The 16,953-nt window shown below is 39.4% G+C and overlaps 1 protein-coding gene across 5 annotated transcripts in view; it reads left to right on the plus strand.

Moving 5' to 3' along the window:
- diaph2 (diaphanous-related formin 2) overlaps window positions 1-16,953 on the plus strand; it is a 555,642-nt gene that overhangs the window by 268,868 nt on the left and 269,821 nt on the right. For all 5 annotated transcript variants that reach the window (XM_047353019.1, XM_047353022.1, XM_047353021.1 and 2 more), the window contains one exon: window positions 12,294-12,395. In XM_047353019.1, coding sequence (XP_047208975.1) covers window positions 12,294-12,395 — 102 coding nt within the window. The remainder of the gene's footprint in view (window positions 1-12,293; window positions 12,396-16,953) is intronic.

Raw genomic sequence — 16,953 nt, forward strand, 5'->3', positions numbered from 1 at the left:
ACAATCAGGAAATACCTTTTTTCCAGTTAAAAGAAAAGTTAGTCAGTGGTAATGTTTGTGTTATTGATGCGTTCACATTAACAGCAGAACCCAAGTTTTGTGAGAAGAACTTTCCTACAGCATTATGTTGCCTCCACCAGCTTTATTTGTTTCAAAATTGCTTTTTGATGTTGGTTCTTTTCCAAGCTACTTCCACTGACCCATCCTTTAACATCGTGGGAAAAAAAAGGAGAGGATTCTCGTTCTATTACTTCATGGTCATGTTTGAATGCTTAAAATCCCATTTTAGGGACTTGCAGCCATAGAATTGGGTCAGAATGAGCCAGTGTAATTAGTCTGTGTTCTTGCTACAGGGTCAACCATTAGCATGAGCATTCCTTTTCCTGGCAATCTCAGCTATAGTGGCTCTTCAAATCTTATCAAAAACCACGGACCAGTTTTTCTTTCCATGCGCGTAAATGAGCCCTTTACCAGTTTTACCTTTACCTTTTCGAGGTTCTCCCATTGTGAAGATGCTATCATTACTAGGCTGTTTTTAAAGTTGCCCAAATCTTTTCGCTTGCCCATTTATTCTGTTTCAGTGCATCAACCTCAAGGACAAAATGTTTGCTTGCTGCTCTATCTTTCCCATCCTCTGTCAGGTGTCATTGTAATGGGAAAATCTATCTTTTGCACATCACCTGTCTGTGGCCATCATGTTCCGGCTCGTCGACTTGCTGCGTACCAATTTGTCTGTCAAACAGAAATATAGGCAAACAAACAATGATGCAAAATGACAAAAATGCTAATGGAAATATTTTTTTTTTTTCTTGCTGGTTGAGCATGCTATTTTTACACTAACATAATAAGTAATACAGAGACAATAACTTAATTTTAAATGAAAGGCAGCACCAAGCTGCAAAGGGTCAACTAACAGCGAACTGTTAGGTGACCCTAACAGGGTCAACTGGGTAAAGAAATGCTCGAGGTCAAAACTGAGGAGGCCGCGGTGGGGATGGGGGTGGTAGTGCTAACAAGATACAGGGAAGAGAGAGAGAAAAATAAAACAAATAACTGAAAACTGACTTAGCAGACTTAACAAACACTGTACATTTTCCAGTCATGTACTAAATAAACTAAAGATAATAAACACTGCACATTGAAAAACGTGCAGACTTGGCCCTTGCCAGGTATTTTTCTGTTCTCTAATAGAAAACCTCCTACTGCCTCTTCTCTTCTCCCTTCTTCTCCTCTTTATTCAGTCCCTCCTCATCCATATTACCCACCCATTTACTTTTTCCCTCTTCCTATCCCTCTATCTTAAAATTCCTTCATTTCCTTACTTTCCCCTTTATTATTTTTACTCCATTTAACTAGAATGTGATCATAGAGCCATTTACCACTACTTCAGTGTCCAGTGATACATTGTTAGATGTAACTCTGAGCCTCCTCTGGTGTGGAGAAAGCTTTTTCCACATTTTTATAGGTGATTGTGAGTCGGGCTGGGTACACAACGCCAACCTGAAAGCCTTTTATCCCTCGTAGCTGCCTCCTGATGTCACAATATGCAGAGCAGGCTGTAGCTGTTTATGTTGTAAAATCTGGGACAACAAAAATAGACAGACCATTCACAATCTGTTGTCTTTCCTGAGTGAGCTGCAGTTATTTGCACAGTCTTTGAAGTAGTGGAGCTGGGCTACGATGACACAAGGTGGAGCCTCCTGTTTATGTGCCGGGTAGAGTGATCTGTGCTCCCTGTCCTGCAGCGGCGCCTCCTTCCCCAATACTCCATTGAGCAATGCCGAAACAGAGGAGGTAGACAAGGTGTCTCGCGAACCCTTTCTATTCTGACATTGTTTCTTCTTGATCTGACCTTGATCACCCCTGTTTTCTAGAGAAGCATCCATTTCTGCAAGGGATTTTATCTTTTTCTGCAAATGTACAATGTAATGTGTGTGATAAGGAGTCTTCCATGTTTTAACCGTCCTATTCAGTTTAGCCAGTTCTAAAGTGACTGACTCCTTATATTCTTTGACCTCCGACCTGGCTGCCTTAATTTCGAACATGACCTTCTATTTCACTTTACAACGCAGCACACACTTCCACTTTAACAGTGTCTGCAAGCTTTACGCAGGAAAGACAGGAGCTTTCTTTTGAAGGTGTCCATTCCAGCTGCCTCTTCTGCAGAGCTTCGGTCTCCCTGGAGGGCCTTATCAGTTGAGCTCAGGGTCGGAGTTGGTGTTGCAGGCTTTGCAGACAGAAGAGTAGTCTGTCTTCGCTTGGACAATTTACCATCCGTTTTGTGGTCTTGCCCTTTGTTAATGGCGCCTGAGATTAAATCACCATCGAATATGACAAAGTGTACCTAAAATAATAAATAAGTAATCCTGCGGTGCTCAGCAAGAGGTGACAAAAGCTCCCCCCTGAAATGAAAACTTTAAGTGAAATTATACAAATGAATACGGATAGTATAATGTAGCATAGCCCTAGTTTATAGGTCCTATTTCATTCCTTAAATTTCTTTGACCAAGGAACTAAGCTGGGTAAGTCTCTGTTAAAGTGAGGCATGAAAGCAATGTCAATATTCTTATGCTAGATTGCCTTTGCAGCATCTTGTGTAAAGTTTACTGCCAGTACAGATGCACATTTTAAAATATCTTCATCCCTGCCCAGTACACTCTGAACCTTCTCCCAGGGCTTGATCTTGCATAGCATTGGCATGGGAGAGGTAATAAAGACCATAATTTGGACAGTTATCCAGGGAACAACCTTACACTCACATCTCTGCTGAAATTCTCATCATATTGACACAGCCCCACCTTTAGTGCTGTTGACTGAATGTTCAAGGCTGGGCTGCATAGCGGGGGTCTTAACGGACACCAGGTGCAGCCGATCGGACCGGCAACTAGCGCTTTCCCACCAGTGCTCAAGCACAATGGGTCACAATGAACTGCTTTGGTAGAACCAGAGAACAGTTTCCTAGAACTGATTGGCTGTCAGGCTCAATCCATTCACTGCCCCCAGGAGCATGTCTCCATGACCAATATAAGAGGCAGAGTCAGACCCTTCCCACACTCCCTTTGCCTCTGAGAGAGAAAACAACATTCGCGTGTAGATGTGAGCTGATTAAACATCGTTGTTAAAAGGGTGCGCCAAGTCTCAGGTCATTGGCAGTGCTTCGAGTTATTAATTCGGGGATTTGTTTTCAAATATGTGTTCTCTGTTGACATTTGTTTCTGCAAATCTTTTTGCTGTTTTAGTTCAAACTAACTGTCTTGATGTAAAAGGATAATTGTAACAAAAAGAGTGAAGAGATCTCAATTATTCCATCAAAAATTACAAACATATCTATTACATTTGGTCAAGTCTGTAATCATTTGTTATATCCTGACCTAGAAATCACTTCAAAATATTATAAATCAAGCATGTCCGGTCATAACCCTAATATTACTGCTGAGATTCCTCCCTTTTACCAAAAATATGGATTGTTTTTACAGGAAACATTCACTATGTCCTGGAATCCTTCTCCTCTCCCTCTTGGAATAGAAATGGGAGGGTCACTAAGGGAGATCTGTGCTGTCTCAATTAGAAGAGGAGGCGTTTTTCTCACTGGGCTCTACTCCAAGCCCAGCTGTGCACCTTCCACCGTGGGCTGAGCAGCTCCCTGCATACTGAAGACATTATTGGCCACAGGTCAAAGTGTCACTCAGTGGGACTCATCCTGCTTCCTTACCTTGTATTCATAGATAAACAGAACCAGATGCTGTTAAAGAGCAATCTGATTACAGATACTTTAAACATTTCACTGGAGCCAAAATATTTTTTGTAGCAATTTGAGTTTCTGCCATCATGATTACTATTATTATTATTATCACTAGGCACTACCTCACTCTCTGTTATCATTAGGCAAGATAATTATTGCATAGTTGACAGCCACCACTTTTTCATGGTTCACCTTGACATGGGGAGTACTGTTAACATTTTAGGCAATAAACAACTTGTTGCTGTTTGACAGCATATCATATATTTTTTTAAACTTTTTAGGATAGATATATTCACCTCCATAAATAAAGTCTAGGAATATGTGAAGAAAAATGTATAGGAAGCATGCACAAGGTGAAAGTTAGCGAGAAGTGATGATTTTACATGTTGAATGCTAAACCTGGGCAATCAGTACCTAACAAAATGTCCACCCTAGACAAAAGTATTAGTAGCAAAGTCTCAAGCTTGAATTTGACGATTTATGTGGTGGTTTATTTAGTGAGAGTCAGGAGACCTAACAAACCTGCACCCAACAGAACAATTTAAGAGCACTGTCATGAGGCCTGCCTGTTCGTGATTCATGCCATTGGCAAATGGCCAATTGCCATGAACTGTAAATAGAAACACTACAATTCTGGCCCTATAATGTCAATCTACAGTGCCTTGCGAAAGTACTCGGCACCCCTGAACTTTTCATCCTCTTGCCACATTTCAGGCTTCAAATATAAAGATATAAAATTAAACTTTTTTGTGAAGAATCAACAACAAGTGGGACACAATCGTGAAGTGGAATTAAATTTATTGGATGTGTCAAACCTTTTTAACAAATAAAAAACTGAAAAGTGGGGCGTGCAATATTATTCGGCCCCTTTACTTTCAGTGCAGCAAACTCACTCCAGAAGTTGCAATGCAAAACGATATGTTTGGCGTAAAAGCAACACAGCTCATCACCCTGAACACACCATCCCCACTGTCAAACATGGTGGTGGCAGCATCATGGTTTGGGCCTGCTTTTCATCAGCAGGGACAGGGAAGATGGTCAAAATTGATGGGAAGATGGATGGGGCCAAATACAGGACCATTCTGGAAGAAAACCTGTTGGAGTCTGCAAGAGACTTGAGACTGGGACGGAGATTTATCTTCCAACAAGACAATGATCCAAAACATAAAGCCAAATCTACAATGGAATGGTTCACAAATAAACGTATCCAGGTGTTGGAATGGCCAAGTCAAAGTCCAGACCTGAATCCAATCGAGAATCTGTGGAAAGAGCTGAAGACTGCTGTTCATGAACGCTCTCCATCCAACCTCACTGAGCTTGAGCTGTTTTGCAAGGAAGAATGGGCAAGAATATCAGTCTCTCGATGTGCAAAACTGATAGAGACGTACCCCAAGCGACTTGCAGCTGTAATTGCAGCAAAGGGTGGCGCTACAAAGTATTAATGCAAGGGCGCCGAATAATATTGTACGCCCACTTTTCAGTTTTTTATTTGTTAAAAACGTTTGACACATCCAATAAATTTCATTCCACTTGTGTCCCACTTATTGATTCTTCACAAAAAATTTGAATTTTATATCTTTATGTTTGAAGCCTGAAATGTGACAAGAGGTTGACCAGTTCAAGGGGGTCGAGTACTTTCGCAAGGCACTGTATTGGTACACATGGTGAAACAGTTGGCTCAAACTGAGAGAAATTATTCACAGCTAAAACTAAGCGGTTAAGTGAGAGGGGTAATCAGTAGTGTGGTCCGTGCAAAGCAGATGATTTTTACTGACATAGGACACACAAAAAGTAAAAGCTGCTTTTATTTTTTTTTCTTACTTTATAAACTTTATGCTCACAAACAGCTGGATTCCCCACTGTGGTCTGTTTGTTACCTCTGCTAGCTCAACCCCCTTTCCTGATTAGATGATTCTTGTAGTAAAAATGCTTCCTTTACCTTTTTTTCTGTGTTGCTATTAAATGATCGCAAGCTTCACATTGTTTTATCAAAAAAAATGCATCGTATGTACAGCAATAATCCACTGTACATCCATATGGTGCATCAGCATCCATTTAAGTTGCTCCCTGTTTTCAGGTGAGTTGTTGCTACGAAGGCCCATTATGGTTGTCAGAAATGCTTTTAAATTATCTGCTTCCATCTCAACTGTGGTAAGGACAATTATTATATATTTTTCATTTGGTATGGTTTGTAGCTCTAAAATATGATTATATTTGCCCTTTTACTTAACTGGGAAGTATGTATTTATTATTGTGAAAATGTGTATTTAATCTAACATCACACAGGCAAATGCTTCTTCGTGTTTGGTATTCCTTTTGGGGGTTCCTGGTTTTCCAAGATGGCAGCAAAAGAATGAATTTCAACTCTGAATCAGTAGGGGAGGGATTACCCTTTTTCTGAGTGGGAGTTTGCTTTTAGCATCCAAGACAGTGGGAGGAGTGGAAACAGCCATATATGCACTCATCAGATTGAATTCAAGGTTAAGAACAAAACCTTCCCTTAAAGAAACGGAATATAGAAATTACAAACAGGACTTGTGTTCAAAGTGCTCTCTTGGTTTTACATATTTATTTTTCATTTTGCATTTAGTCGGCATTGCCTGTTTTAGCTGTTCATGTTTTAGCATATATACATAAAAGCCCGTGTATTAATGAAGTCGAGCTCTGTAGAACTGGTATTTTCGTGGCAGAGGGCAGTGACTTTTCTTCTGAATCCATTTCCTTCAGACAGGCTGGCAGATTTCCAGTAGCTAAATCCTCAGCATGAGTCCATGACATGGAGGACGGGGCCCATGTTTGCAGGCAGATTGCACATTTGAAGGAATAAATTGCTTCGAAGAGGACCAGACTCCACATTGTCTGTTCCACTCTGTGTTTCTTTGCCTTTAAATATGTTAGCTGAAGACCTGTCATCTGCGGTTTTCTGTTATTTCTTTTCAAGGCCTGTTCATGTTCTGGTGCCTGGTGGCAGGGTTCAGCCGAGGAGTCTGTGTCCGGAAGTGAACATGTGGTAGTGTTTAGCTTTCTAATGCCCTGGGTTTTATGGACGTCTTGAGGGAGATATCTCATGGAAGGCGACCAGGATAGAGATTCTGGGCCAGCAAACAGACTGGATGTCCAAGTGTTGAAGAACTCTTGTTATCATAGAGCTTCCCATGGGTATACCTCAATCCAAGGCCTACAGAGCTGAATGCCAAATCGTTCTAAATAAGCCAGAATTTTTTTTTTTTTTTCTCTTTTAGTCAAACATTTATGCGTTTTCATTAAAATGTAACAATTTTGTGACTCCCTTTGGCACAGAGCAATCTTTAAAACAACAATGTAAGAAAACGTTTGAATGAAGTTTTTAGCTGCACTGTTACATTTTATTGAAACTTTTGAAAAAAAAAAATTTAAGAGTTTTGACAACTTCCATGTTTTTTTTTTAACAAAAGTAAAAACGTTTAATTCATTATTCAGTTTTTTCCTTTTAATTATTATTTTCAGTGATATTGTTTTTATCTGATCAATAATACATCCATATCAAAGCACTTTATGTTACACACATTCTCAGATTTTTCCAGTCACAAGTGTCTCTCCATTGTGTGACTGCTTAAGAGATTCAGCTAACAAATACAAGGGACGGCACTGTTTTCATAGTATTAAATTTTAGCCTTTGGACAACTAGAAGACCACGTCCTAATATTGGCAAGGACTTCAATCAGCTGTTGTGGACATACAATGTCATACGGGTTAAGCTTTTTAGGGCTGAAGAAGCAATAAAATAACTCTGACAAACACCCCCAAGATTTTATTTCTAGTAGAAAGAAACACTTTCAAGTTTTAAAGCCAACAAGAGGAGAGGATTTGAAGTAACTATCTGCAAACTTCTAATTTTTGTTTTCATTTATAAAACTTTAAAAGTTTTTTTTTGTTGTGACCAGCCATCTGGGTATATGCCACCTATATTCATCCTCTCTACACACCTGGGACTCTGACTAGTGTGGCAGCTTGAATTGTGTGCAAGCCCTCCAGGGCCCATCAGTCCACATGCAGCACTCAGAGGAAACACATGTGACTCTTGGCAAAATTGAGTAAACCAGCAAAACCCTTAGTAGCAGAGCTCCAAGATGTATAGGTTAGTTTCATAAAAAATGGTTCATTATGGGTTGAAAAGGCGCTCTCGTTAACTATGTGCAGCTTGGGGGCCTGGAGGCAAGGGCGAACACCAGCACCCTGGTGAGAATGTAAGGTACAATGATGAAAGTTTAAAGCGGCCCAATAGTAAATAGATAATGTAGTAGAGAATAATTATTTCTAATTATTTTGTAAAAATGGAGCTTAATTTCTCCTTTCAGCTTGAGTTGGTCTATGCTTTAGGGTTATCACCAGGGGTGAAAGTGAGCCGGTACGGTCCGGTACTGCGTATCACTAAAAGATTCAGAGCCGGTACGCAGTACCGGGAAGAGGGAGGAACGGCTGTCTGCTATGAAGCCATCATCCACGGCTGCAAAAATTCACGAGCACACTAAGAAGATTAGATCCGCTACCAATAGGCCGTCTAAAACACGACTTAATCTGTTTATAAATATAGTTATTTTCCCCTCATTCCAAATAGTTTCTGAACTGTTCTGCTATGATGGAGCCTCAATGCTCTTGGTTTCTCCCCTCGGAACTCGAGGCTGTTGTGAACGGCCAGCCTTTAAAACAAGCACCGCTACGTTTAATGTCTGTCTGCTCGCTGCTAAATACCCCAGTTAAACGTAAAGGGAGAGAAACTAGTTGTATTTCATGTTATTTTGCTTTATTACAACACAGTACAGCTTGAAAACACCACTTATGACCATAGATTTTATATACACTACCCAAGAGCGCATGCGCGCTTACCCCAACACAGAACGGTTACCAAGGCGATTTAATGGACTGGGAGATTTTACACAGGTGGTGCACAGACATAAAGAACCGCCGCTTGCATTAGGACAGGACGAACAATAAATCACTTACCATCTACACACTTTTAAATAAAAACCGCAAAAACAACCAAACTGTCAAATTTTTAATTGAAATGAAATCAAAACTTGACCACAATGCAGAGAACAATAACTTCTTTGTTGAAAAGAAAAGACGGAAACTGAAGATGAAAAGTTATGCATCAGAAAATGGTTTATAATTGTTTCATACATGGCCGTTCTTTATTCTACATGGTCAAGTGATTCTAATTTCTGCTTTATACAGACAGCCTACAGTAAACTAAAATATTGATCTCGGTATTGGTTAGTATGAGTTTGGACTTGAGTGAGTTTGCTGAGAGAGAGAAAGAGAGAGATCTCGAGGGGGCCACAGATAAGAGTAACAATTAACACACACACACATTATATATATATATATATATATATATATATATGCCCCCAGTGCCTCCCCAGCCACCCCTCTAGCTCTGCCCCTAAGTACCGGCAAGAATTTGAAACTACTTTCACCCCTAGTTATCACAAAGGAAGTTGGAAGACATTTCTATGTCCAAATCAAGGGGGTTGTTAGTGCTTAGTTATTTAGTAAATGTGAGAAAATGAAAGCTGTTGTTGCTGATATATTTATGGGTTAATATTTTAACTTGGTTCTTTAGATTTGGTGGCTTTGAGGGATCTTGTAGGGGAATGCTGAAACATACTGTAGAAATATTGTATTTATTTTCACCTCATGTAAGATGAAGGACTTAGAAAAACAACCCTGTACAGGTGGCTCTCAATAAATTAGGATGTCATAGAAAAGTTAATTTGTTTTTGAATTTGGTTCAGAAAGTGAAACACCTATTATAGGTTAATTACATACAGAGTGATATATTTCAGGTGTTTACTTATGTGGGTGATGCAAACTACTAATTTTATTTCTCAGAAAGTTAAAATATAGCATTTTTAGTAAAGATTAATAATTCTCTCGTGGGCCTGTTTCTTGTGCATTCTTTTCTACCCCACTTTAACCTTTCTCTTAACTTTCAGTAAAAACAGCATCCTGTAAATAACTGCTTTAGACCTGAACTTTTGTGGTTGACGGTGTGTGTTTCAAGTCAGCAGTCTTCCTATGGTTGGGTAGGCCGTAACATGGCACTTCTATATAAAATCCTTTCTTTAATTTCCTTGGTCTTATGTGATGCCCAAATTTCTAAAAACCTTTGTTTTGTTTTTTTTTTTATTAAGAGAAATAAAGACTTAAAATATATCACTGTTGCAGCAATTTCCTGGTTTCCTTCCAGAATGAATTACAGAAATAAATGAATGAAGCCTAATAGACCAAAGTGCAGTGGTATATAAAGCTTACTTTTTTTAACCTAGAAATAGGGTTAGTCAAGATGACATAACAGCAGCAAAGGGGAAACCCATTTATTTTGAAGACCTCTAGTGGTATCTGGCAGCAGGCCTGGGCAGCAGCTCTTTTGGGGGCTGTGGGTCACAGAATACAGCTTTCATTGGTAGAACTGGTTTTGACCCAGTCTGTGGGTGTTGATTTGGATTGAAATCTGATATGTTTAGAGGCCAGATAATCACTTGGCGCTTTGCCACTTCCCTTAAGCTGTTCCTGAGCAGTTTGGCTGTGTAGGAGGGAACATTGAGTTCACTGACAGGGAGTGTCTCTACAATGGATTGGTGTGCTTGCTCGGTTACGGTGTTGTGTTGTTTCAATAAGTCCAAATATCTACCTAAATCAGAATGTTTCCATAATAACCTTGGTCACACTTTAACTTCACTTTTTATACTTTAAACTTTTATTCCATATTTTACATTTAATACATTAATGGGTTGTGAACAATTGGATGTACATTTAGGTCAACTGTTTAGGCTGTGTTTATGAGTTACAGTATATAGAAATATTAGATGCTCTCCTCTGATGATGAATCATTCAATACATGGGTTGCGTTGTTCCTTCATTTGATAATTAACCTGTATTCCACACCTACTTGAAACACATTTTAAATTCTCATGTCCCTCCTCTCTCCATGTAGCTTTTGTCAGAGAAGGAACCAGGAAAGATGTGTATCCATGCAGCTTGTGTTACAGTCAGATTTGAACCAATGTTGGAGGCCTGAAGTTCTGTGGGCTCCTGAAGGGGCATCTTAGTATTCTGACAGAAAGTCAACTATAAATCTATCTGTTTCATCACCTCAAACCTACTTGCAATTTAGCAATACTTAACACTGTAAACAACTGCATCCCTGATGTGATATGTTGACAGCGCACAGCGTTGGTAGGTGCCTGAAGCATTCCTTCTTCTAGGTGCCCAGGAGATGTTGCCTCTTTGATTCTCTCTTCAAATATGCAAGCCAGCACTAAGGGAGCAGATTGTTTGTTCTAGATTTCCTCTGAGACTCCTACCTTGGGCTTAAACAGAGCAGTTGTGATGATTAGCAACAAAGTGTGCTGCCTCACAGAAACCGTCAGGGGAGAACGGAGGATCTAAGGAGTCTTCTTTCTCATATCTCTGCTTCTTTATTGTGGAAAATTAAACTTTCCTCAGTTCTGTAATTCCACTTTAATATGTTGTCCTGCTGCTGGGCACGTGGACAAGTAGGCTTTTAGACAAACTTGATGTTATTGCAGTGTAAATACTGAAGATTTTGTGCTGACATGCTGCGTTTTCTCAGTGTGGAAAGTCAGAAATTCCATAATTATGAGCAAGTGTTATTTTTGGACCAGTTTTGTGGACTGTGTTCATACAGTGCTATGACTGTTTTCTTGGATTTGTAGGGAGTAACAGTTTTTCTCATTAACCTTTGGAAGTTGAAAGACTTAATGTGCTTGTCAATAGCAGTGATCCCGTTTTTGTAAAGAACTTAGTTTGCAAAGTAACCGTAGTTCATGTCTGACTGTAGCCACAGTCAATGCATTGTGAATCTCCTTCTCTTGAGAGAACTCTGCGTTACATTCCTTCTCAGGGCTGTGGTTATCACTGTTGCTGGTGTACTTTTATCTGTGACACTTTTTCCTTTCACCAAACTTTCAGTGTATATGCTCTGATACCGCACTGATACCAGCATCTTTAACAATGACCTTTTGTGGCTTACTCTCCTCGTCGTTGACTGTCTGCTGGAAAACTGTCATGTTAGCATTCTTCCCCATGATTGTGACATTTCTGTAATAAACAGAAAAAAATGCAAATTGTCTGTGAAAGTGAACCTTAACTGTAATCCATGCTTATCAAAATTAAGAGGGATAGATGCTTACAGTGCTCTGTGTGAGTAACTTTATATTTTGAGTTTCACTTAATTACCTTTCGGCCAAAACGTGGCAATTCCCAATAATTCATTCTTACTTATATTTACATATAACCAACTTATTCCATCTCATTCCCCTAGTATCCAGTCATAAAGATAGATCAATTAAACACAGTCCAATTTGATCATAATTATTAAAAAAATCACAGTCAAATTCAGTTGATAAGTTTAGTATTCAGTTTACTAATTGTTGTATTATGTATTGGGGGAAGTCATTAACTTTGCAACAACCCACTACATAGTATATAGTTCATCAGTTTTAAACTGTTTTTATTCATGTTTATGTTTGTTTTTTTCCTGCTGCAGTGAAAAAAGATGTGAGTGATGAGACCGATGACCGAGTACCACAATTCAAGAAGAAGGCAAAGGAGCTGCGTATCCTGGATGCAAAGACAGCACAGAATCTCTGTAAGTAGATGCCCTCATACACGCCTTAGATTTATGTTAGGTTCATGAAGTCTTCTCCACAGTCGTGTTCTTTTATCTCAGAAAATTCAGACCCTTTTTCCACAACGCAGCTGTTTATATTCCCATGAGCAGGAAAATCCAGCTGCTGGTGGGAGAAAAAATAAAACTATTATATTAACGTCCTCAATGTTGGGATCGTAAATTATTGAGCCCTTTGTGGGAACGTGACGATGTTTTGGCAATAATGTTTTAACAGTCAAAGTAAGTGCATATAGCTTTATTCCAAGCCTTGTGTGCAAAGCAATTCTTAACAGACTTGACTGCTTGAGCTCCATGTGGGTGTTTTAATTCTCATGGAGCCCAAGCAGACTTCTGCAAGCTTTCACTTAGTACTGGACACTAATATAGAGTTATATTACAAGAGAAACTAAAAGAACTTCACATTCTGTTTTTAATGTGTAATTGATCTGGTCTTTACCAGGTTAGAAAACAATTTCAGTCTATCCTCAACCGTACAAAACCACTCACCACACATTCCCACGTGTCATTATTTATTAAACAAGGTGGAAACATTCGTTACAAACTAAGTAGGGCTCGAAACAATCCTACAGTTTTTTAAGGGTGTAATTTATTTTTTACTATGCTTAACTAGGCCTCATATGCTGAACTTAACTTTGCATCTCATAATGTGATTTGTTTTTACAACAAACTGAACCTGTACATGCATTAAGCAAGGATTGGCCATCTTAAATTCTGTTCTGGTGTAATAACCTATATCTGTCAATAAATAATTATATTCTAAAAACTTTCTTTACTGAACGAAGCATTCCTTGAAACAACGATTTGACACAGAAGCTGTTCACGGGTGCAGCTTATTTAACATTTTAAAATGCATTTCACTTGCATTTGTTTTGAAATTTAGATAATAGAGCTGATCTACAGGTCCTTCTCAAAATATTAGCATATTGTGATAAAGTTAATTATTTTCCATAATGTAATGATGAAAATTTAACATTCATATATTTTAGATTTATTGCACACTAACTGAAATATTTCAGGTCTTTTATTGTCTTAATACAGATGATTTTGGCATACAGCTCATGAAAACCCCAAATTCCTATCTCACAAAATTAGCATATCATTAAAAGGGTCTCTAAACGAGCTATGAACCTAATCATCTGAATCAACGAGTTAACTCTAAACACCTGCAAAAGATTCCTGAGGCCTTTAAAACTCCCAGCCTGGTTTATCACTCAAAACCCCAATCATGGGTAAGACTGCCGACCTGACTGCTGTCCAGAAGGCCACTATTGACACCCTCAAGCAAGAGGGTAAGACACAGAAAGAAATTTCTGAACGAATAGGCTGTTCCCAGAGTGCTGTATCAAGGCACCTCAGTGGGGAGTCTGTGGGAAGGAAAAAGTGTGGCAGAAAACGCTGCACAACGAGAAGAGGTGACCGGACCCTGAGGAAGATTGTGGAGAAGGGCTGATTCCAGACCTTGGGGGACCTGCGGAAGCAGTGGACTGAGTCTGGAGTAGAAACATCCAGAGCCACCGTGCACAGGCGTGTGCAGGAAATGGGCTACAGGTGCCGCATTCCCCAGGTCAAGCCACTTTTGAACCAGAAACAGCGGCAGAAACGCCTGACCTGGGCTACAGAGAAGCAGCACTGGACTGTTGCTCAGTCCAGTGCTGAAAGCAAATTCTGCATGTCATTCGGAAATCAAGGTGCCAGAGTCTGGAGGAAGACTGGGGAGAAGGAAATGCCAAAATGCCAGAAGTCCAGTGTCAAGTACCCACAGTCAGTGATGGTCTGGGGTGCCGTGTCAGCTGCTGGTGTTGGTCCACTGTGTTTTATCAAGGGCAGGGTCAATGCAGCTAGCTATCAGGAGATTTTGGAGCACTTCATGCTTCCATCTGCTGAAAAGCTTTATGGAGAAGAAGATTTCATTTTTCAGCACGACCTGGCACCTGCTCACAGTGCCAAAACCACTGGTAAATGGTTTACTGACCATGGTATCACTGTCCTCAATTGGCCTGCCAACTCTCCTGACCTGAACCCCATAGAGAATCTGTGGGATATTGTGAAGAGAACGTTGAGAGATTCAAGACCCAACACTCTGGATGAGCTAAAGGCCGCTATCGAAGCATCCTGGGCCTCCATAAGACCTCAGCAGTGCCAAAGGCTGATTGCCTCCATGCCACGCCGTATTGAAGCAGTCATTTCTGCCAAAGGATTCCCGACCAAGTATTGAGTGCATAACTGTACATGATTATTTGAAGGTTGATGTTTTTTTGTATTAAAAACACTTTTTGTTTATTTGTCGGATGAAATATGCTAATTTTGTGAGATAGGAATTTTGGGTTTTCATGAGCTGTATGCCACAATCATCCGTATTAAGACAATAAAAGACCTGAAATATTTCAGTTAGTGTGCAATGAATCTAAAATATATGAATGTTAAATTTTCATCATGACATTATGGAAAATAATGAACTTTATCACAATATGCTAATATTTTGAGAAGGACCTGTATTTAGCTGATGAAGGCCGGATTGGATAGACCAAGTTGGATTTGTTGGCTACAGAGGAGAGCCGTTACAGAACATCTTCTATTGCTTATGCTGTGTCAAATTCATTATGATTTTTGTGACCATAATAAGGTCGTCATGTACTTGTGTAAATTGCAGTGCCACAAAAATTATTTGCCACCTTGGTACTGCTTTTTTTGTCACAGTTTAATGTTTCGGATTATCAAGCAAATTTTAATACAAAAATAACTTGGGTAAATCCAAAAAAGGCATGGTAAGATAAGTTTATTTATATATCGCTTTTCAGTAACAAGACATTCGAAGCGCTGTACATGAGGAAGCTGTTTTGAAATGATTATTTCTTCGATTAGGAGAAAAGAGCTATCCCATTCATCCTGACCTATGTGAAAAAGTCATTTTGGTCACAAATAAGTCATGAATTATTTGTGATTAACCACATGTTTTTATTTAGTTTTACTAAGCACACCCAGGCTTGATTATTGTACGACCTGCAGAACACTTTGCCAACAGTCAAACATGATGGTCTGGAGTTGATTTACTTCTTCAGGACCCGGATGAACTATGACTTCCTCTCTGCCAGAAGATTCTAAAGCAAAGCTCAAGGCCACTGGGTTATGCTGCAGGACATAGATCCAAAGCATTAAACAAGTAAATCTATTAATGGCTCAAAGAAAATGCAAAATGATGGTATTGGAGGGGGCTCTTCAAAATCTGGTTAAGATATGATGTTGTCAAATTAAGCAGGGCATTCTTGCTCAAAAACCCTCCTATAGTTTCTAAATTAAAATAATTCTGCAAAGAAGAGTGGGCCGAAATTCCCCTATCATGATGCAAAAGACTCATTGTCAGTTATTGCAAATGCTTGATAAAAGTTGAGTTTGATTAATGTGAGTTGATATTATAATGTATATTTTGATCTGAAACATTTAAATGACAAAAGACAGCAAAAATTTAAGAAATCTGTAAGACATTAAATGATTTTTTAATGTAGCAATGATCTGGATTTCAGCATTTAAAATAACAATTTTAATGGCTTCACTAAATACAGTGGGTGTAGTTTGTCCTATTTGGGGCCTTGTCACAAATCAACCACACACCGTAGCTTGCTGACAGTGCTGAGGGAAGGTTTTTGGAGACAGATGGATGCAATTTACCCGATAGTAGTATGCATAATCATTTTACCATGACACATAAAGTGGCACTGACATGACAATCACTCACGCTATCCCACCACCCATCCCAGTCACTGAACCTTCACATCAGAATTGAGAAGAGAGCTTGCCGGGTTCAGTGGTAGGCACTGAAAATGATTTATGATGCGGTATTGTGTGTTAAGGCGACTCCGGAGGGCTGTGTGGTTGTGTACTATAACAGGATTCCCACCCATTTCCTTTGTGAAGGTGGGAATTTTAACGCTTATTTTTCCATCCTGCCCTCTGCCGGCTCGGTAATCAGACCTGGCACTGACACCTGTCAACCCTGTCACAGCCATACACAAGTGCAGTGACATCATTTGCAAATGCTCACAGTGTCATGCATGCAAAAACCCAGATATAAATATGCGGTCCTTTACAGAACAATCAGGGATGCAATAAATTTTATGTCCATATTTCAAACTTGCAAACTATAGCAAAGTCTTCTTTTTTTAGTATAAGAGCAAGACCTTATTGCTTGACCTTATCAAGGTCAAGGTCAAGCAAGGTCTCTGTTTTTGTAATTTACATTTTCCACATTTAAAGCCTGATGTTTGATGACATTTCTGCCACAAATTCATAGTGATCCTCTGTCTTTATTTTTAGAAATTCCCAAAACAAAAGTTTTTAATGTGGAAAAGTCTTGGCATTAGAAATGTGTTGGAAACCTGATTGTAGCACATAAACCTTGCCCATTCTGGCAACAATTGGCTTGGACGGCACACAAACAGTCATGGCATCTACCCAGGTGAAACATGACACTGTGGAGTCACAACTTTAACATAACTCAGGTTTCTCCATCTAAGAAAAG

This window comes from Girardinichthys multiradiatus, chromosome 23 (genome assembly GCF_021462225.1).
Source record: "Girardinichthys multiradiatus isolate DD_20200921_A chromosome 23, DD_fGirMul_XY1, whole genome shotgun sequence".
Classification (NCBI taxonomy): Eukaryota; Metazoa; Chordata; class Actinopteri; order Cyprinodontiformes; family Goodeidae; genus Girardinichthys; species Girardinichthys multiradiatus.